General features: G+C 47.7%; 1 protein-coding gene across 2 annotated transcripts; it reads right to left on the bottom strand.

The window, feature by feature from the left end:
- Nucleotides 1-10,417: 10,417 nt before the first annotated feature.
- Nucleotides 10,418-22,656, bottom strand: WBP11 (WW domain binding protein 11). Of its 2 annotated transcripts, none has more exons than XM_073564488.1 (12): nt 22,504-22,656; nt 22,085-22,186; nt 20,074-20,105; nt 19,795-19,888; nt 19,358-19,554; nt 18,041-18,174; nt 17,765-17,961; nt 13,220-13,417; nt 12,086-12,190; nt 11,599-11,898; nt 11,336-11,509; nt 10,418-11,082 (listed from the first exon to the last, which is right to left on the bottom strand). In XM_073564488.1, the coding sequence occupies exons 1-12, from the start codon at nt 22,640-22,642 to the stop codon at nt 10,655-10,657; spliced, it is 2,100 nt and encodes a 699-aa protein (XP_073420589.1). In that variant the 5' UTR covers nt 22,643-22,656; the 3' UTR covers nt 10,418-10,654. The 2 variants fall into 2 exon arrangements, with proteins under 2 accessions (XP_073420589.1, XP_073420590.1); XM_073564489.1 differs by lacking the exon at nt 22,504-22,656 and adding an exon at nt 22,296-22,497.
- Between the last annotated feature and the right edge of the window lie 463 nt (nt 22,657-23,119).

Here is a 23,119-nt window from a genome sequence, read left to right as displayed (position 1 = left end):
GACTAATGAAGACGATTGGCTGAGTGGAGTCACTGACTGGATTTAAGGCAGCCTACGCCCTTTCTGCCCTGCGGGTGATTTCTCTGTGGACTCTTGGACACCAGTCTGATTCCTGCTCTCCTAAAGCTAAGTTTTCTGTTTTGCCTTTTTGCATTTAAGATTTGTTTTTGTTTTTCTTGCTTTTTGGATTCTGCCACTCCCTGCTGGAGTGTGCAGTGTTCCGTGAGCTCTGTCTTCTTAAAGTACCCGAGTGCTGATTTAGTTTTTGAAGCTTAGTTGCTTCAGGGCCATTTTTATATCAGCTTGTTGGCTTTTGTCTCTGATAGGGTTTTGGCAGATTGCAGACAGCAGCCTTCCTATCCGTTCCTATCTAGGTAGTTTTTGGGCCCCGTCTTTGCTCAGCCTGTCTTTCTGTCTGTGTAAGTGTTTTCATCTTGCTTCACCGTCATTATATGTGGGGGGCTGCCTATTGCTTTGGGGTCTGCTCTGGGGCAGTTAGATTTCCCCTTTCCTTCTTTAGGCCTATGTATCTCTCCGGCTGTGATCGAGGGGTCTAGGTCATCGTAGGAACCCCCCACGGCTACTGCTTGTTGTGTTGATAGGTTCAGGGGTCTGCAATCTGATAGTTGCCAACTTCTCTGGTTTTCTGGACTTAGCTAGCATTTCTGTTTTTGCCTCCTACGGTGACTCAATCATAACACTGTTCCATGCACTGCCCTATGCATCCAGCTCTGCTGTTCCATGCACTGTCCTATATATCCAAATCTGCTGTTCCATGCATTGTCCTACGTATCCAGCTCTGCTGCTCCAAGCTCTGTCCTATATATCCAGCTCTGCTGTTCCATGCACTGCCCTATGCATCCAGCTCTGCTGTTCCATGCACTGTCCTACATATCCAAATCTGCTGTTCCATGCATTGTCCTACGTATCCAGCTCTGCTGCTCCATGCTCTGTCCTATATATCCAGCTCTGCTGTTCCATGCACTGTCCTACGTATTCAGCTCTGCTGTTCCATGCTCTGCTCCAGGCGCCGTCCGCATATTTAGCTCATCTGTACCTCACTGCACCAAGACCTCTCTGGGTCTGTTCTTCACTTCCAGATCTACGGATTCGAGACCCCACCTCACAGCTGAGCAGTAACAAAGGCACAATGAAGTAATAATAATAGTGCAGATTAACCAGCAGTGAGGATGGCACTGGAATCATGGCAGGTCCCTCATCCCAAGATATGACAGTAAGGAATGAGTGGCTACAGGAAACTCAACCTACCTGCTGCCCCCTGGCGTTACTACCACATGTCACTTGCTTTACGGCGGCTGGTGGTCTGTTTTTAAAGGTGGTCACTGCAGAAATTAAAGTAAGACAGAGCGGTGCGTGGCGCGGTTTTATTACCCCAGGCTCCGCTTTAGAAGCCGGAACACATCCTATCTGGATGGCTTCAGTCTGGTGGCTCCTGATAATGAGCCCCTGGACAAGTATGGCGAGCTCTGCTCTGGGGGGGGGCATCGTCCCTAAATATGCTGATGACAAGAGAGACAAAGAGGGCAAAGTAGCATCAATTCTGTCGAAATGTTTCACAAACAAATGAGAATCTGCCAATATAAACCCATCATGTCTGGCAAGGGCACGAGGGTCGGGACCTTGAGATATGATTTCAATAGGGGAACTGACCGCACGTTTCTGTGACCTCCCTATGAATGTTTGCATTCGGGGGTATTCGCATGTGGCAGTAATGTCAGGATCTCTTCTATTTATCAGCATCAGGTTTGTAGAATCTCTGAAACTGGATCCTCAGCAAATGATCCAGTCCCCAGACACTGGTTAAATGCGAGGACTCAGTGGAGGTACAGACTGCACCCCATAGTATATTCGGGGCAGGGCCCACACACTCATGTGTACACACTGAGCCAGCAGGATGATAAATGCTGTGCCCCCTGAACATGTACAATATCTGGTCCATTTCTTGTACCAGGTGGAAATAAACCATCGCCACTTGTAAAGTCACTAAACGTTAGAAGAGGCGACCACCGCACCCAATAAAGTGCAGAGGAGAGAGGGTGCCCACCTTCATAGACCATCAGGAAGACTATCCAGTGCACACCAAATATTAGAGAAAGACCCCAGGCCTCAGAAAAGTAAGATCCGCCAGGTGTTCTGTGTTGTGAGGTTATCCAGAAATTCTATGGGCGGCCATGATATCAGTAATGTGCAAAATAACAGTGTGTGATAAAAACAATGGAGAAGAAGCCGATCCCTCCTGATAGCATGGACTTCTACACACAGAGGCGGCCGGAGCCGCACAATCAGCTCCAAACAGGAACAAAATGTCCATTTATAAACTGAAAAAGGAATAATGGCCGCTCAGATAATGGCCCTGGCTGCACCGTCAGCTACAGACGAGAACCTTTACAGGGTAGACTGAGATTTATTCCAGACTCGGCTTTTCTGTTAAGCTCTGATCTAATATTTCGTTGTATCAACTTTATTCCTGATATCAGCTTTACGTGTGTGAGGCGTGGAGTCACCTAACATCAGATATTCAGCCCCCACTGAGCCGACGTCGTCCCAAAGCGCTTTTATATTTTTTATGTTACTCCACAAATTCTCCATCGGATTGAGGTCTGGGGATCGGATCTAAGTCTGTGGATCAGACTGAGAACTGGGGCCCGGACTGACATCGGGGAATCGGACTGAGGTCCGGGGAATGGACTGACGTCTGGGAATCGGACTGAGGCCCGAGGCTCGAAGTGACGTCTGGGGATCGGACTGATGTCCGGGGAACAGTGATGTCTGGGGACCAGATTGAGATCTGGGGATCGGACTGAGGTCTGGGGATCGAACTGAGATCTGGGGATCACACTGATGCCTGGGGATCAGACTGACGCCTGGGGATCGGACTGATGTCTGGGGATCGGACTGACATCTGGGGATCGAACTGACATCTGGGGATCAGACTGACGCTTGGGGATTGGACTGACGGCTGGGTTCGGAGGTACGAAGAATGGACTGATCTTCGGGGATCTGTCTGATGTCTGGGGATCAGACTGAGGTCCGGGGAACCAGACTGAGATTTGGGGATCGCACTGAGATATGCGGATTGGACTGACGTCTGGGGATCGCAATGAGGTCCGAGGATCGGACTGACGTCTGGGAACCAGACTGAGTTCTAGGGATCGCACTGAGGTGTGAGGATCAGACTGACATATGGGGTTCAGACGGAGGTCTGGGGATTGGACTGAGGTCCGGGGATCGGATTGACGTCTGGGGATCAGACTGAGGTCCGGGGATCAGACTGTCTCTTCATAACATCAGTCTTGTTGGTCTAGACCCAGAATGTCGCTTGTGAGTTTGGGGTCGTGATCCATTTCAAGGACATTTTTGCTTCAGCATAAGACAACATGACCTCTCCCAGTATCGTGATATATTCACACTGATCCATGATGCCTCGTCTGTGATAAATGGACCCAACTCCATAGTATGAAGACATCCCCAAACCATTCTGCACCTCCATGTTTTCCTGTCTTCACAGTGTCCTGTCGCGTGAATCCAGCGTGTCATGCCCGCCATGTCCGTTATGCCTGTCATGCCCACCATGTCTGGAGATCTGTCGTGCCTCCTTGCCTGTACCCTGGTTTGCCTGCGCGATTCCCAGAACCTGCCATCACTGCCAGAGATCGTAAGCATGAAGACTGCAGCCTGATGTCTGGAGCTGGTGGCCACAGCCTGATGCCCTGATCCTTGCCAGCTGTCCAGAGTCCGATGCCATTGTGTCCTTGCCGGTAACTGGGCTTACCTTCTGGCACGTACCATGCCATGGACCTTGGCGTGCCACGCACGCACCTTGCTGTGTTTGCCTGTTATCACGTTTTGCACTTAATGTTATCCTGAATTTGTCTTAATGAAGAAACCTTGAATTCACGTATTGTCTTCTCTTGTTTCCTGCACGTCCTTTGTCATCAGACACTCGTACCTAGTGTCTACTTGAGCCGGCCGTCTGGTTCCAGCAGTCGTGGTGGCTCACCCCCTTGGTCTTGCCCGACACTCCCTGTATAGGGGGTGGTTCCTCACAAGGTCAGCTCGCCCTAGGTGGGTGGGTGCCACAACCCAGAGGGTCCACTCTAAAGAATCGACTCAGCGTAAGCTGACCTCGTCACACAGCGTTTATTGGTCGTCTCACAAACTGCGACCTTTACGCCCAGTAAGGTTAATCTCGCTCTCATCTGTCCCTAGAATGTTCCGCCACTTCTCTTTAGGTCAATGTGTTCTTTGGCAAACTGTATCCTCTTCACCACATCTTTTTCAGCAATGGTAGTTTATGAGGGTTTCTTGCAGATAGTTTGGCCTCACATAGACGTCTTCTGATGGCTGCAGGACTCACCAGTAACTGAAGATCTCTGATCTCCCTGGAGCCGATTCCTTTAACTACCACGTGTTTTTTTTGCCATTTTAAAGCACTGGAAATTTTTAGTTGAGCAGTCAATTATGTTTTGCACTTCTTTATGTTTTTCATTCTGTATGTGGACGCTATCTGGACTCATTACGGCCGCATTGATCTGGATACTATTGGACGCTGGTTATCTAGACTTCAGCAATAATTACTCGACCTTGGTTTGGGGCCATTTATCTGGACCCTGGCATTCTGTAAGTGGGATTTCCTCCATGATCTGTGCACCCCATGCGTTCGTCCATCTTCCCTTCCCCAACACATGATGCTTGCCCATAGAGAAAGGCATCTTATCACTAGGGTCCCTCACCTCCATCTCTTGTCATTAGAGTCCCCCCTTCTCTTTTATCATTAGGGTCCCTTACCCCATCTTTTTTATCACTAGGGTCCTTCCCCCTTCTCTTATCACTATGCTCCCTCAACCCCTTCTCGTTTATCACTAGGGTCCCTCCCTTCTCTGATCACTATGGAGCCTCCCCTCTGCTTTCTTATCACTAGTGTCCTTCCCCCTTTTCTAATCACTAGGATTCCCCCCCTTCTCTTTTATCACTAAGGACCCTCCACCCCTTATCTTATCATTAGGGCCCCTCCACACCTTCTCTTATCACTAGGGTCCCTCCACCCCTTATCTTATCACGAGGGTCCCTCCGCCCCTTCTCTTATCACTAGGGCCCCTCCACCCCTTATCTTATCACGAGGGTCCCTCCGCCCCTTCTCTTATCACTAGGGCCCCTCCACCCCTTATCTTATCATGAGGGTCCCTCCACCCCTTATCTTATCATGAGGGTCCCTCCACCCCTTATCTTATCATGAGGGTCCCTCCACCCCTTATCTTATCATGAGGGTCCCTCCGCCCCTTCTCTTATCACTAGGGCCCCTCCACCCCTTATCTTATCATGAGGGTCCCTCCGCCCCTTCTCTTATCGCGAGGGTCCTTCCGCCCCTTCTCATATCGAGGGTCCCTTCGCCCCTTCTCTTATCATGAGGGTCCCTCCGCCCCTTCTCATATCGAGGGTCCCTTCGCCTCTTCTCTTATCGCGAGGGTCCAACCCCCCTTCTCTTATCGCTAGGGTCCCTCCGCCCCTTATCACTAGGGTCCAACCCCCCCTTCTCTTATCGCTAGGGTCCCTCCGCCCCTTATCACTAGGGTCCAACCCCCCCCTTCTCTTATCACTAGGGTCCCTACCACCCTTCTATTACCACTAGGGTCCCTACCACACTTCTATTACCCCTCCCCCTTGTTTCTGGTGGATGGGCTCCTGCATTGTGCGCCAAGACCCTCACGTTGTTACTTGCGTATCATTGGTAAAATTCACATCCTCAATGCTGGCAGAGTGGTGTGCGGGTACAGTGCTTATTTGGCCTCTGGGTGGCGCTGTCACAGTATCTGGGCCCTGTATACACTTTATCTTGATGTTATATAGCGGTTATCATCAGGACGCTGTATGACAGCATTGGGACGCTCGGTGGAATTATCAGAAGCGACGTCCGCGCTGAAACAATAATAGACGCCGGGAGCAGCAGTGGAGACTCAGTGCCGGACCTGGGGAGGGTGAGGAAACTGCAGCGGGGGCGGATGCAGTAAAGTAGAATATTACAGATATCATTTTTTGAAAAACAAGACTTATCGCGCGTTCAGAGTCCGGGGAGAATTTCCAATATTTGTGTAAGCCGACACTGATTAATCCGAAGGCAAACACGGCCTGAACTGAGGGGCAGCGGTGGGTGAAGCTGGAGGACACGATGGACCACAGAATAAGATTCACCACGTTCTCTCAGTATAATATCCCACAGACTGGAATTAGTGACACATCTGCCCTTAGACGGAGCCGACACGTCATACTGAACAATGAACATAAAGGGAACACTATAATCCCACATCCTAGATATCACTGGATGAAATATTCCATTTGCAAATCTTTATCCAATACATAGTGGAATGTGCAGAACAATGAAACAAAAATGATCAACGCCAATCACAATTAATATCCCATGGAGCTTTGAATGTAGAATGATAACCAAAATCAAAGTGGGAAATCAAATTACAGGCGGATCCAACTTCTGTGGAAATGCCTCCAGACAATGAAATGATGCTCAGTAGTGTGTGTGGCCTCCACGTGCCTGTATGAGCTCCCTACCACGCCTGGCCATGCTCCTGATGAGCCAGCGGATGTTCTCCTGAGGGATCTCCGCCCAGACCTGGATTAAGCATCAGTCAACACCTGGACAGTCTGTGGTGCAATATGGCGTTGCTGGATGGAGCGAGACATGATGTCCCAGATGTTCTCGATTGGATTGAAGTCTGGGGAACGGGCGGGCCAGTCCATAGCATCAATGCCTTCATCATGCAGACACTACTGACACACTTCAGCTACATGAGGCCTAGCATTGTCATGTGTCAGGAGGACCCCAGTTCACCTGCATATGGTCTCACAATGGGTCTGAGGATCTCATTCCGGTAGCTAATGGCTATCAGGCTACCTCTGCCGAGCACATGGAGGGCTGTATGACCCACTAAATCAGGGGTGGGTGGGGAACCTCCAGCCCGCGGGCCGCATGCGGCCCGCTGGCAGGTCACGGCGTACCCAATGCTCGGACGGCAGCCGTATCTTGTCAGCCCTTTGATCCCCAAGTGCACGGCACGCAGCATTCATTACAGAATGAACTGCACATGAATGAAGACGTCATCTGGGTGGGCAGGGTTAGCGTCGGGGTAGGCGGGGCTAGCACCCAATGCTCTCCTGTCCTGGAAGAGGAGCTGCTTGCCAGAGTCCACATGATCTCTGTGCGTGCCGGCAGCTGTGCCTCCCCAGGGATCTCTATGCCGGCAGCTGTGCGCTTTTCTACTGGTGATCTATGCCCCTCAGCTCTGTGCCCCCCCAGATGTTTCCCCATGTGATCTGTGCCCTCCAGCTATGTACACCCGTGATCTGTGCCGCCCCAGCTATGTGCACCCCTGTGATCTCTGTACCCCACCAGTGATCTTCGTGTCACTCCTCTGTGATCTGTCCCCCGGGTGATCTGTGAACCCCCCACCCCAGTGATCTATGTGCCTCCTCGAGGATCCCTGTCCCCCCCCAGTGCTGTATATCCCCCCTCCCACAGCCGTATGTACTCCCAAGTGATGTGTATATTCCCCAGTGCTGCATGTACCCCGAAAGTGCTGTATATCCCCCCCGAGTACTATATATCCCACCACCTGTGATATATATAGCCCCGAGTGCTGTATATAGCCCCCAGTGATGTATGTGACCCCACCAGTGATACATATTCCCCCTTCAGGGACATATATACCCCCTGTGCTGTCTGTGCTTTTTAGTTATGTACATAGCCCCTCAGTGATGTCTATTCCCCCCAGCCTCCCTGGTGATTTGTCCCAGCATCTACTGTGATGTCTATGCCCCCCAGCCCTTTGTGTAATTTATATGATCCCAGAGTGTCCTGTGATGCATATATAGCAGTCTCAACGTTTCCTATGTTATGTATGTACAGCAGTCCCTGCGTCTCCTATGTGATGTATATACAGCAGTCCCAGTGTCTCCTGTGCGATGCATATACAGCAGTTCCAGCGTCTCCTGTGCGACGCATATACAGCAGTCCCAACATCTCCTGTGCGATGCATATACAGCAGTCCCAGCGTCTCCTGTGTGATGTATATACAGCAGTCCCAGCGTCTCCTATGTGATGTATATACAGTAGTCCCAGCGTCTCCTATGCGATGTTTATGATTTACAAAACTTATTATGCCAAAAAGTTGACTGCTCTCCTGGCCGACACAAACCTGGAAAAGTAGTTGTGAGAAGCAACATGATCAGTAACACCTAACATCACAGCTGCACCAAAGAGAAGCAGCTCCAGCTGTCACATTAAGGGTGAGTTACCATAATTGTTTGACTAAATATACCGGGGTTATTTTCAAGGTGATCACTTTTGTGTGGCCCCCGAATGATGGTAGAAATTTCCAAATGGCCCCCGGTTGGAAAAAGGTTCCCCACCCCTGCTCTAAATAAATGCCTTCCCACACCATTACTGCCCCACAGCCAAGCCGGTCATGCTGGAGGATGTTGCAGGCAGCAGATCGCTCTCCACCGCGTCTCTGGACTCTGTCACTTCAGTCATAAGTGCTCAGTGTGAACCTGGTCTCATCCGTGAAAAGGACAGAGCACCAATGTCAAATCTGCCATCTTGGTGTTCTCTGGCAAATGCCAATTGCCCTGCACGGTGTTGGGCTGTAAGCACAGCACCCACTTATGGACGTCGGGCCCTCAGACCACCCTCATGGAGTCTGTTTCTGACAGTTTGAACAGACACATGGATGTTAGTGGCCTGCAGGAGGTCAGTTTGCAGGGCTCTGGCACTGCTTCTCCTTGCATAAAGGAGGATGCAGTGGGTTGTTGCCCTCCTGCGACCCCCTCCATGTCTCCTGATATCTGCTCCATGCTCTGGACACTGTACTGACAGACAACTACACTCCTTGTCTTAGCTCACATTGATGTGCCATCCTAGATGAGCTGCACTACCTGAACAACGTCTGTGGGTTGTAGACACCGCCTCATGCTACTGTACTGTACCTCTAGAAGGGAGAGCAATGACAAAATGCAAAAGTGACCAAAACAACAGCCAAGAAAGATGAGAACAATTGCTGATCATTTCTACCTGCTCCATTTGCAGCAGGAGAAATTGATTCCCAATAGGTGTTGCTTCATAACTGGACAGGCTGATTTCACAGAAGTGTGATGGACGTAGAGTTACATTGTGTTGTGTGTTCCCTTTATATTTTTTTGAGCAGTGTATACAGTAGGTACAGAAAGTATTCAGACCCCTTTATATTTTTCACTCTGTTTCATTGCAGCCATTTGTTAAATTCAAAAAAGTTCATTGCTTTCCTCATTAATGTACACTCTGCACCCCATCATGACTTGAAAAAACAGAAATGTAGAATTTTTTGCAAATTAAAAAAAACTGAAATATCACATGATCATAAGTATTCAGCACCTTTGCTCAGACACACATTTATGTCCCATGCTGTCCATTTCCTTGTGATCCTCGAGATGGTTCTACTCCTTCATTGGCGTCCAGCTGTGTGTAATTAAACTGATAGGACTTGATCTGTAAAGGCGCACACCTGTCTATATAAGACCTCACAGCTCACAGTGCATGTCAGACCAAATGAGAATCATGAGGCCAAAGGAACTGACCAAGGAGCTCAGAGACAGAACTGTAGCAAGGCACAGATCTGGCCAAGGTTACAAAATAATTTCTGCAGTACTCAAGGTTTCTAAGAGCACAGTGGCCTCCATAATCCTTACATGGAAGAAGTTTGGGACCACCAGAAGTCTTCCTAGACCTGGCCGTCCAGCCAAACAGAGCAATCGTGGGCGAAGAGTCTTGGTGAGAAACCCCAAGATCACTGTGGCTGAACTCCACAGATGCAGTAGGGAGATGGGAGAAAGTTCCACAAAGTCAACTATCACTGCAGCCCTCCACCAGTCAGGCCTTTATGGCAGAGTGGCCCGACTTTTTTGAATTTACCAAATGGCTGCAATGAAACAGAGTGAAAAATGTGAAGTGTTCTCCTCTATTATCCTATTGTGGGCCACACCCTGTAATTGTACAGCACATAGACCTGGACTGATAAAGCAGAGTAAAGGCCAACTATGCAGAATGTGTTGGTGCAGATGCACGAGCCCCTGCCCGGATGTAGGATGCAGCTGTGCCCAGAGCAGGACCAGCGCCTGGGATCCTCCATTACTCAGCGAGTCGTGCTCCAATTCGTGGTCCCTATGCCCGTCACTCCCTGGGCATCAGTCAGATGTGTGCAGCATACACTGCAGACCGCACAGAACACCATGCCTGACCCACAGCTGTAAAGGTCTTATGACCGGATGTCAGCAGCTCAGATGGTTGTTCTCCTGGATCGGTATCCAAGTGACTGCCCTTCGAATCCCCACAGAGCCGCACACAGCGCAGCAGTTTATATCACACATTTAATACCAAGACTTTAAAAATAAATGTAAATGGTCGACATAATGGACCTAAACTGCATCTGATGTGGAAAGAACATAGAACCGGACTACGATCCGCAGTAATCCTAACACGAGGACATCAGCTCTACAGGAGCAGAGGGCGGCCGGTGATGGAGTGGGCACAGATGGCGAGGGTGGTGCCTTGCACAGGGGGTGACCTTCACAGTACATTTCACTACCGGCCCTATAGCAGCCCTTCCATCTCTTTCATGAACGCCTCATACATATCGTCCTTGGTCTGCACGGGCATTGGGTTTCCAGCCTTGGGACCTGTTTTCACCGCCGGCCGCACCACTTCCTCCTCTTGCTTTTTGGTGGGAGCTGAGGTTGGGGCGCCTTTATTTTCTCTGCGCACTCGGAGTGCGGTGGGTACAAAGCGTGTTACCTCAGCCTTGGGATTTGTGATCTGTGGTTTGGCGCTGATGGTGGCGGTGGCTTTCTTCTCAATGGTGGCACCTCCATCGTCTGACTTGGGTCTTTGAATCAAGCTGGGAGGTGCACTCAACACTCCAGGGTTTGCCAATGCTGTTGGAGGGTAAAGGCCTGGGGGGACGGTGCCGGGAGGAGGAACCATGGGGGGCCGCATCATGGGACGAGGAGGAGGGAGCATACCTGCACAGACAGGAAGAGATGAAGAGGTAATCAATGTTTCTCATGTACGTCATTGACTTGTTGCGTTACTGGGGTCACAGTCCATATTGTACGCTGTAACCTCACTGCAGTGGGGTCTTCACAGTGTACAGGACATGGCCAACTGACGCGTTAGTTCACGCAGGGATCCATGCAGCATCCCATGGCCCGCTATATATTATGGCCAATGCAGTTTAATGTCTGCAAAGATGCCCACTCAATAATAAAAATATACCTGGAGGTCCAGGTGGGGGTAGCCTTGGCGGGGGCCCACGGGGTGGAGGACCTGGGGGCAGGCCAGGCGGAGGACCTGGAGGTGGGCCTGGAGGACGGCCAGGTGGAGGTCCTGGAGGTAAAAGTCGTGGTGGAGGTCCACGGAGTCCTGGGGGTCTTAGGAATGGGGGTGCACCTGAAATAGACAGCATAGAGTGGTTACATTGTCATTTTATATTTTCGGCTGAGAACACATCGGTCATGTTGCGTCCACTCATATATTACCTGGAGGTGGTCCTGGTGGCATTCCTGTTGGGGGACCAGGTGGTCGGAGAGGTGGAACTGGAGGTGGACCCAATGGAGGTGGCCCTGTCATGATGGACGGCGGCATCTGCAAGGGCGGTGGTGGGACGGTAACGGGTGGGGGTACAGTGATTGGTGCAGAGGAGGAGCTGCTCTCAGCAGATTCGGTTTTGGGCTCTTCGGTCTGCTGCTCCTCCTCGGAACCCGAGTCCTCTTCTGATGAGGAAGATGAAGAGTATTCTTCGACTTCCTGTTCATTGTCTTCTTCTGTGACCTCCTGACCTGCGGATTAATGACGTGTTACCAGACAAGTGGTTTCTCCTGACATTAGTTGTGATCTATGAACGACAGATGGACTTTCTGTAAAGGTGCCATGTTTATTCCAGGCATGTCTGCCAATCAGGAGACTGGGAAAGTTGAGTGTCTCAAGCCATTGATGTCCTCAGTGGAAAGGATCAAGCGGACTTACCTGCCATACGTAACATCATAGCTTGAAGGGGAGTCAGATCCTTGACATTTTTCTTCTTTTTCTTACGAGGCTTTTCTGCAGCATCAGCAAATCGCACGCTGTGACCTGAGGAGATGAAGTAGACAGGCGGGAGAAAAAAAATAGCGTAATAGGGCCTTATCCGATAAAAATTCAGAATTAGCAGATTTTGCTCAAATGATCCACAGAATTGTGTGTTTTAAACTGTTTTTCAGCTGGTGAGGATCCACTCGCAATAAAAACCAGAAGGGATTTTGTGGACTCTTTTGCGCTGCTGATCATTGAAGACGTCAGATTCAGAGGATTAATTACATATATGGTTTTGTACAATACACTTCTTCCTCAGGAGAAACTGTACAGGAACCTATTGACAGCAAGTAACATGGGTAAACTTCACATAAGAGGCGCCGAGGCAGCAGCTGACAGCAGCGACGGGTCAGAGATCATGGAAGTGGCGGTTAGTAACATTCAACTGACATTGATATCTATCAATAATCACGGTTTCAAGAATGTAAGAAGATAAAATGTGAACAAAATTGTACAAAGAATAAAATTACTTTCTTGTTAACGCTTCTATATTAAAGAAATAAAATAAAATAAATAAGATGGAATCGAACTCTGAATTCTATGTGAACGTCATTGTTATTAAGGGCAACTTACTCTTAAGACTATATGCAGCGGCAGTAAGGTGAAAAAAAAGAGTAATAGAAATATTATTTATGTAGAATCTTCTTATTCTATGAGAAGAAAAATAAAATTAAAAAATATTTGAAAAGAAGAAAAACAAAGGAAAAGGAAACTGCGTCATGGTAATGGGGATTTTCTGCAGCAGATTAGAAGGATCATCTCAGGTTACATCTCATTATCTGACCCGCTTTCTAAATCCATATAAATAATATTTTTGTAGGTTCATGTGTTCTCACATATTTGATTAATCCTCTGAATTTGACCTCTTTAATGATCAGCAGCTCAAACAAATCCACATAATCCCTTCTGCTGAGGAGACTAAGACTCTTCACGTTACGATAAAGCAGGAACGCGCAAAGGGTTAAACCCGAATACAGACCCTGGAAAAAGTAGAGCCTGATCCCGGACTGAGGAGTGTGGGGGGCTCACCTGCCGCCTTCTTGTCTCCGCCGGCTTTCTTTTCGTCATCCCGCTGAGAGAACTCGGCGCCGTCGCTGTCCTGGCCGTCTGAGTGGTTGCTGTCGCTGTCCTCGTCGCTGCTGCCCTCATCTTCCCTATCCTGCTCCATGTCGTTGGGATAGTCCTCATCCTCACTGGAGCTGGAAATGTCATGGTGACTTTTCAGCCCTGAAGAGATGCGAGCGGCAGATCAAAGAGAAGGCGTCAGGGTGGGGATGTATGTAGACATGATCGCTTATACACGCCGGCCCTGCATGGAGGACAGAGTCCATTAATGGGGGCGATATTTATACACCTCTCCCAGCCTCCCGATATCACAAAGAGCGGACCCAGGCCAGCCATGTCAATGGAAACATGTAACACTACACTTCACCAGCAGTTGGCAGCATTGGCCGGGGCTTTAAGTAGTTGCAGTGGACGCCATATTGCAACCCCTGTAACTCACTGCCACCATAAAATGTGCGTCCTATCTCAGGGGTGGGAGCAGAGTTATACAGCAGCTATATATCAGTATAAAGTATAAAAATAAAAAGTAAAGAATATAAATATATATACACAAGTATGAAGTGACTCCCATTTCAGATTAAAATTTTTTTTACATATATTTGTTATCACCGTGTCCATAAAAAACGTTTCACTCCATCGATTTAAAAAAAACGAAAAAAAAAACCCCCATGTCTGGCATCGCTGCAATGACACCGCCCTGAAGACTCTAGACACCGGCTCAGATTTACCCTGCAAAGCTCTATGATACAATGGTGGATTTGCATTCTTCCCTTTGTTTCACATTTCCCCCAAATTTCATTATAGTTTATGGTAAAGTGAACGATGTCATTAAAAATCACAAATCGTCCGGTGAAAAAACCAGTGCTGTGGAGTCGGAGTTAGTTTTGGTTGGAGTCGGAGTCGGTAGAAATGTACCGACTCCGACTCCAGCTTTAAAAAAAAAAGTATTAATATTTAATAATTGAACTTTCATATGAATTTTATAAATGTTACTCAAATATATATGTTCTATCAAACTATGAACAACAGTGATAAGCAGTTCTGCTGGAGATAGAGACATTTCTTACTTCTTGTGTGTCACTGTTCTCCACTGCCCTTATCTAATCTTATACTTGGTTAACCTCATGCTGCCCCAACCCCCCTACTTACAATGTATGAAACTGAAAGTGAAAATGTGTTGCAAATTCTTAGTAGTAAAGCTCCTCCTCTAGACTAGATCATACTAGGTGTGCGTCTTCCAAGCATCTCACAGCTGCCTGCTACTCAGAAGAGGAAGACTGTAAGAAGTATTATCCTTTCAACAAACTTTGCATCAGTTAACTGTGAGTACATGAGGAATAATAACAGTATTACTGACCACTATATTTTAGTTGTACGACCTGGCAATAATTTTGTACAATTGTTTTTAGGAAAAACAATTGTCATTTGGATTGTGAATGCAGAATTAAAAACCTGAGAATGTCAAAGAAGCATCACATTAAATAAGCTGTATTTGAACATTTCACCATCACTCAAGATAGAAAACATTATGTCTGTCAGTGTATGACAAATGATCCAGACGAAAACAAATGCTGTGAAGCCAAGATGAGTGCATATTCAGGCAAAGATAAAAATGCTCCTACCAGAGCTTCTAATCTAAAGAGACATTTACAGCGCTTTCATCCAGAAGTGCTGAAAGCAGTGGATGAGAAAGACTGCATCCAAACCAATGAACCAGTGCCCAGCTCTTCCAGCCAAACAAAGGAGCAGAGAACTTTGCAGCCATCAGTTGCAAGATATTTTGTCACTGACAAAGTTACTGTGACAATGACAGTAGATACATTTAAAAAACAGATCATAGAGCTTGTTGTAAAGGATAGTGTGCCTATTTCATTATTTTCACGACCAGCTTTTATGTGTCTGAATGGGGAAATGGCCCGCAAGCTTGGTGTTTCTCTGGAGAGAGTATTAGAAAATTAGTAATCGAAGAAGCTTTTAAACAAAAGGAAGAACTTAAAAAAACTCTCAAGGGACGCTTTCTGTTTCTTAAAATGGATGCCTGCACACATCACAGAGTGAACTATTTTGCCATCAATGTCCGATTTGTTTGTGACAAAAATGAAATAGTTACCAAGACATTGGCAGTAAAAGACAAAAAAAAGCTCATCACACCAGTGAGTTTCTCCAGGTCTTGGTGGAAAAGGTTCTGCAAGACTATGAACTGAAAAAAGAGCAAGTTCTTTCTGTCGTAACTGACAATGCTTCAAATATGATAAGTACTATTAAGCTAATGAATGAGAGTAATGATGGTGACCAGCAGCTAGAAGAACATTCTGGGTCCACAGACACAGAAATGTTTGAAATAGAGGAACACAGTATTGTAACTGAGGAGCAAACTGAAGTTGCTTCAGATGAACAGCAACATGATAGTTTAGATGATCTTGTTGAAACTGTGTCAATATGTTCTTTCATTCATCACATGCGCTGTGTTGTGCATACGCTACAGCTGGCTATAAGAGACAGTCTGCAAGAAGGACATGCTGCTGCACTGATTGGCAAGGTGAGAAAATTGGCTACTGTTGCCAGAACCCCTAAAGTTGACTCAATTTTGAAGAGACGTGCTGGAAAAGGGGCAATTATTGATCAAGCCACACGATGGGGCAGTACTTACTTAATGATTCAGCGCTTGGTTGAACTGAAAACCTTTCTTGTAGACATGGCTAACCCTCAACTGACGCTAAATGAAAGTCAGTGGAATCAGGTGACTGAGCTGGAAAAATTGCTAGAGCACCCATTTACAGTGACTAAAAAATTACAAGCAGAGGACTTAACTCCAGGTATTTTCTTAAAGGAGTGGAAGAACCTGATGTTTCGCCTGTCCCAAAGAGGAGGGTTAATTGCAAGTGGCATTGCTACATCAATGAAACGGAGAGAGGAGCTACTATTACAAAATAACATTCTTTACATCCCCCGTAATCCGAACCTCGCACCTCCGTCTCCAAGACTTCTCTCGTGCTGCTCCAGCTCTCTGGAATGCACTTCCCCAGACGATCAGACTGATACCTAGCCCTGACCTATTCAAGCGCGCTTTGAAAACCCATCTCTTCAAAGAAGCCTATCACATCAACTACTCAGCAAGCTAACTTTGCCCTGTTCCCTCCTTCCAAATATTATTCTGAATCTGCACCCTACTATTCATCTGTCTCCACACCCTTCATGCACATGATAACTGCACTTGATACTTGTCTATTGCACTTAAACACACGGGCTGATGACCGGATCATGCAGCTTTATATGAAAATCCCTATTATAATTGCCAGACCTGAATTAACAAGCATTTCTCACCTACTGTGTCCCCCCATTTCCTTGTAGATTGTAAGCTTGCGAGCAGGGACCTCACTCCTAATGTCATTGTTTGAATTGTCTTAACTTGTATTGAATTTATTGTCTGTACATGTCCCCGCTTAATTGTAAAGTGCTGCGGAATATGTTGGCGCTATATAAATAAAAATTATTATTATTATTATATTCTTTTGGCAGCTGTTTATGTAGACCCAATGCATCGGATTCTTCTAGATGATCAACAGCTAAGTAAAGGAAAAGAAGCTCTGTTTGAAATAGCAGTAAGGATGAAAGGGTTGCAGAACAGTCAGGAGGAACAAGAAGAATTTGGTCGTCCTGCCACATCTTCACCCTCATCATCAACTGATGAAGAATTTAATTTCGAAAAATATTTGGATCACAAGGACCGTGCAAAGCGTTCCCGCATAGAAGAAGAGTCATCCCCATCAAGGAACACAGCCAGTACATTTCAGCAGAATTTTTCATGTGCACTAAAAGAAATTGAGAAATTTGACCGTTCATCAAAAATAACAGTGCAACAAGCGATTCCTCTGCATCCTGACATTGTCAGAGATGTTGCCCGAGTGGTTACTGCTTTGCCACCAACACAAGTTAGTGTAGAGAGGTTGTTCTCTGCTCTCAAAATAATTAGATCAGATTTGAGAGCATCCATGAAGGAGGATCTGACAGAGGCAATACTTTTTCTGAGGACAAATTTATAGATTTCTTCTTATTAACTGCATAAAAGTGTTTATTGCATATTTACTTACAGTTTAGAAAAGTTTATAAAAGTTATTTGCTATATTCTAATTGTATTCTAATAAATGTAGTTTTTTCTCTAAGTGGTCTGATTACTTATATGATGGTGAGAAACTGAATAAGCACGATGTTTAATATTTTACAACAGTAAATTTGTTGTTATGAATTGGCCATTTATGAAGGAGTCGGAGCCGGAGTCGCAACTGTGGCTTACCGACTCCACAGCCCTGGAAAAAACGAGCCCGTACAGCGATGTTGGCAGTAACATAACGCAATGATCCATGGAAGCAGTGGGGGTGCGCGAATGAAAGCGCAAAAATAAAAATTGCCCCTTCAGGAAAGGGTGAAGCAGCCCCTGATGGGAGACCACCATATATCCTGGGGAGTCTGCCACGTCCCCTCAGCTGGGACCCCAATACCGGCACTCACCTCCCTCAGGACTGTACCTCTCATCCTCTCTTCTTCTCATTATGTTCTCCAAAGCAAATCCGACCCTGCGCCCATACATAGCCAGCACCTGTGGCGGGGGAGGACCGGGCGGCGGCCCAGGAGGCTTCTTCCCTGGGGGTAAACGAGGAACCCCATGTCCTGGGGGGAACGGCAAAGTGACTCCGCGGCCGGGGGGCCTAGGGGCGGAGAGCAGCGTTACGTCATGGTGGATGCCGGCCTAAAGAGAATGAGCGCCAATCATGGCGGTACACTCACCCGTAGGCAGACGTCTTCTTCAGAATGGAGGGCGGCTGCGTCCCGGGGAGGGGGATGTCCTGGATCAGAATATTAGAGGGAGCGTGCGGCAGGTCCGGCAGGGGAATGCTCTCCACCTCCACGTGCTGGGCGTTCTGCGGACAGAAACCCGACAAGTGACGTCAGATAACAGAGAACCCCCCCGAGTAGACTCGGTAACACCTCTCCTGGACAGGGGCAGGTTTACACAGCTGAGGGGTTTGTTACACTGTATCAGGTCAGTCTGGGATGTGCTATTGTGTTGCTTTGACAAAATACATTTTTTAACCCCTTAAGAACCAGGCAATATTTCATTTTTACACGTTTGGTTGCTTTCCTCTACTCTCTCAAGAGCCGTGACTTTTTTTTATTTTTCCGCCTCTGTATGGCTCCGAGGAATTATTAATTTGCAGGACAATTGACACTGACATCATTCACTTTACCGTATAATGTATTCTTACAGTCTTTCAGTTTACCCCCCATTCGAACGATGTTTTTAGGTTTTTGTGTGTGATTCCCGGGTAGGTACAAGCACAGCGAGACCAAAATGACAAAGGGATTTGTTTCTTTTTAACTTCAGTAGTTAAAAGAATTCAGAACTTTGTAAAATAAAATCTAACTTTTGGCGGAATTGCTATCTTTTTTATTTTCTCGTCAATGTCGCTGTTTGTGTGTGTGTGGGGGGGATGTTTCTTTGCTTGTCAACCTGTAGCTTTACTTTTCGGTGGAGACCAGAGCTCGCTCCATTCGCTCCAGTTTAAAAATAGAAACATAAAAAAGAAATATCGCCCAGTCATGAAGGGGATAAACTTTCATAGCTTTTTTTTCCATCATGGTGCTCTCAGAGGACAAGGATCGGAGATGACTTATGCAGTACGATAATATTGATGTACACTGTAATATCCCGTGTCTCCTATAAAGTAGAGCCCAATCGCGTCACATGGGGCTCGATGGGCTTAGCAGCGATGGTGGCCATGCTGATGTCACACTCGGGTGCCGGCGGTGTAACAGCCATCAACTGCACTCACTCCATATAGCGAGAGCGCGCAGCAGCCATCACTAATGGGCTACAAACCCACAGCTCTGAGAAGTACAAGAACATTCACCGATTCCTTCTCCAAATAGATTATCAAGTTTTCTGGTCCTTCAGATTGTCACGAGGCACAGCCAACGCAACACAAAACATTCAACAACTATTCGGAGTTCTCGGATTTACAGCAGAGAGCTTGAAAATAATTAGGGAGCGCAGAGAAAATAACGACAGAACTCTTTTCCTCGGAGGACGGAGACGGCCCGCACCTTAACGGCATCGAAATACTGACTGAGCTGCGCCCGCTTGTGCTCGTAGTCCAGCTCGATTTTGCGCAGTTCTTTGTACGTTTCGGGGTTCTCCTTCTCGTACAGACGCAGGATGCGCTCGAACGTCTCCCTCAGTTTCTTTCTTTTGTCTTTGAGAACTTTCTCGTTCAGCTGCGGCTGCTGCACGGGGTTAAATTCTGAAAAAAAGAGAATTCGTCAGTACGTGGAGCCAGCTGAAACCAACAGCGACACTTTAGGACTTGTGTGCTCCGTTTGTGAAGCAGCAGGCCCTGGATGAACGCAGTTATAGATCCCTACTTGATCATGATGTCATGCAGACAGTGGAACTGAGGCTATTTGTTTTTTCCAAGCCCCTTTATACCACAAATCAGTCAGACCCCCACTGACTCAGCTGGAGATTCGGAGACAGCACTCACCCATCTCATCCAGCTTCTCCATGTCTCGGATGATTTGCTTTGGGTCTTTCATTTTCAGCACCGCCGCTCGCACCATCATCCGCTGCTTCTTGTTCTACATGGGAAACAAGCATAGCAAAAGGATCTTAATATATCACCAACTTATACCACCGCGCTGAACTCACGGGAGAAACCCAAGTACTGCACAGAAGACTCATCGTCCACAGGACGTCACGTCTCAATCATCAGATGCAGAACAGGAGCCGAACATCACTGCAGTCACTACTGACAAGACCTCACCTTCTTCAGCTCCCGCTTCCTCGCCTCCTTTCCTACAGGGGGCAGAACAGAGAAAATGATCAGTACAGACATCCCAGTCACATCCAACAGGAGGAATTACACGAGAAATCCAAATGCGATCCTAATATACAGAAACACATTATAACCACTGGCCTCAAACTGTGGAGCTACTGAAGTACTGTGCATATACTTATCCAGTATCATACTCCAGAGCTGCACTCACTATTCTGCTGGTGCAGTCACTGTGTACATACATTACTGATCCTGAGTTACCTCCTGTATTATACTCCAGAGCTGCACTCACTATTCTGCTGGTGCAGTCACTGTGTACATACATTACATTACTGATCCTGAGTTACCTCCTGTATTATACTCCAGAGCTGCACTCACTATTCTGCTGGTGCAGTCACTGTGTACATACATTACATTACTGATCCTGAGTTACCTCCTGTATTATACTCCAGAGCTGCACTCACTATTCTGCTGGTGCAGTCACTGTGCACACACATTACATTACTGATCCTGAGTTACATCCTGTATTATACCCCAGAGCTGCACTCGCTATTCTGCTAGTGCAGTCACTGAGTACATACATTACATTACTGATCCTGAGTTACATCCTGTATTATACTCCAGAGCTGCACTCGCTATTCTGCTGGTGCAGTCACTGTGTACATACATTACATTACTGATCCTGAGTTACATCCTGCATTATACCCCAGAGCTGCACTCACTATTCTGCTAGTGCAGTCACTGAGTACATACATTACATTACTGATCCTGTATTATACTCCAGAGCTGCACTCACTATTCTGCTGGTGCAGTCACTGTGCACACACATTACATTACTGATCCTGAGTTACATCCTGTATTATACCCCAGAGCTGCACTCGCTATTCTGCTAGTGCAGTCACTGAGTACATACATTACATTACTGATCCTGAGTTACATCCTGTATTATACTCCAGAGCTGCACTCACTATTCTGCTGGTGCAGTCACTGTGCACACACATTACATTACTGATCCTGAGTTACATCCTGTATTATACCCCAGAGCTGCACTCGCTATTCTGCTAGTGCAGTCACTGAGTACATACATTACTGATCCTGAGTTACATCCTGTATTATACTCCAGAGCTGCACTCGCTATTCTGCTGGTGCAGTCACTGTGTACATACATTACATTACTGATCCTGAGTTACCTCCTGTATTATACTCCAGAGCTGCACTCACTATTCTGCTGGTGCAGTCACTGTGTACATACATTACATTACTTATCCTGAGTTACATCCTGTATTATACCCCAGAGCTGCACTCACTATTCTGCTGGTGCAGTCACTGAGTACATACATTACATTACTGATCCTGAGTTACCTCCTGTATTATACTCCAGAGCTGCACTCGCTATTCTGCTGGTGCAGTCACTGTGTACATACATTACATTACTGATCCTGAGTTACATCCTGTATTATACTCCAGAGCTGCACTCACTATTCTGCTGGTGCAGTCACTGTGTACGTACATTACATTACTGATCCTGAGTTATATCCTGTATTATACTCCAGAGCTGCGCTCACTATTCTGCTGGTGCAGTCACTGTGTACAGACATTACATTACTGATCCTGAGTTACATCCTGTATTATACTCCAGAGCTGCACTCACTATTCTGCTGGTGCAGTCACTGTGTACATACATTACTGATCCTGAGTTACCTCCTGTATTATACTCCAGAGCTGCACTCACTATTCTGCTGGTGCAGTCACTGTGCACACACATTACATTACTTATCCTGAGTTACATCCTGTATTATACCCCAGAGCTGCACTCGCTATTCTGCTAGTGCAGTCACTGAGTACATACATTACATTACTGATCCTGAGTTACATCCTGTATTATACTCCAGAGCTGCACTCGCTATTCTGCTGGTGCAGTCACTGTGTACACACATCACATAGTCTGTATTATACTCCGGAGCTTCGCTCAGGCTTCTGCTCGGTGTCGGTCACTTACGGGCCTGATCTGTGGGGTTCATGAACTTCCCACTCTTGGTGGAGGAGGTGGACCTTCGCCCCATCTTGCCGCCTTCCTCTTCCTCGCGCGCACACTGGACACCTGTGATGGAGCAGACAGTGATCGGTCATTTCTCGGGTCTGGTTCCGTCGTTTCCCCCTTTAGCCCATGTCCGGTGACGGATTATAGGACTGGACACAATGGAACAAACCCTCAGCTGTGAGGAGGGCAGGGTGCACTGCTGGACGCTCCCGGCTCCTGCACACGGTGAGAGGAGGACGCGCGGTGCAGTCACACACTATGGATGGAGAGGACAGCCCCTCTCAGCGGCCCCGGGACACGGAGCGATGCGGCCGTGCCGTTATGTGTGTACAAAGTCTGCGCACATCGGCCGACATCTGCCGATCTGATCACCTCACCTCCGCGTCTGCTCCACCACCACAAGCTCCGCGGCGCAGAGCCGCACTTCCGCTTCCGTGTCCAGGCAACGCATCTACTTCCGGGGTCACTGAGGCAACCAGTCACGTGAGCAGCAGTCAGACCTCTCCGGGCGGCCATGTTTCCGTAGCTCAGCAGAGGATGCGACATAGATACATTAGACCCAATGGCTCCGAGAGCCGCGGACATTTCTGTGTGGGACCTGCTTCATCCTATTGTGTTTGTGGCGCACGTGGTGGACAGGGCAGGACTGGTTATCACAGATACAGGGCACACGCCTGTGTCCTCAGCTGTGTCAGGTCGGGTCTCCAGTGATGCCCTCTCTAGTAACCTGACCGCTGCAGTCAATCACGGGTGGTCATGTGACTTCTGAACGGCGCAGAACTCGAGAGCCGACGTGAGAGCGTGGTTGTGGAAGGGGGAGGCCGTCACCAGCGACACTACATGGTCGCGGGAGGAAGAGGAGGCCATCACCAGCTACACTACATGGACGTGGGAGGAAGAGGAGGCCGTCAGAGGAGGCCGTCACCAGCGACACTACAGGGTCGCGGGAGGAAGAGGAGGCCGTCACCAGCTACACTACAGGGACGCGGGAGG

Source organism: Dendrobates tinctorius, unplaced genomic scaffold, assembly GCF_039654945.1.
Source record: "Dendrobates tinctorius isolate UK_male_01 unplaced genomic scaffold, ASM3965494v1 ptg000455l, whole genome shotgun sequence".
NCBI classification, from domain to species: domain Eukaryota; kingdom Metazoa; phylum Chordata; class Amphibia; order Anura; family Dendrobatidae; genus Dendrobates; species Dendrobates tinctorius.
The sequence above is the reverse complement of the archived record's forward strand: the minus strand, read 5'-3'. Positions and strand labels throughout refer to the sequence as shown.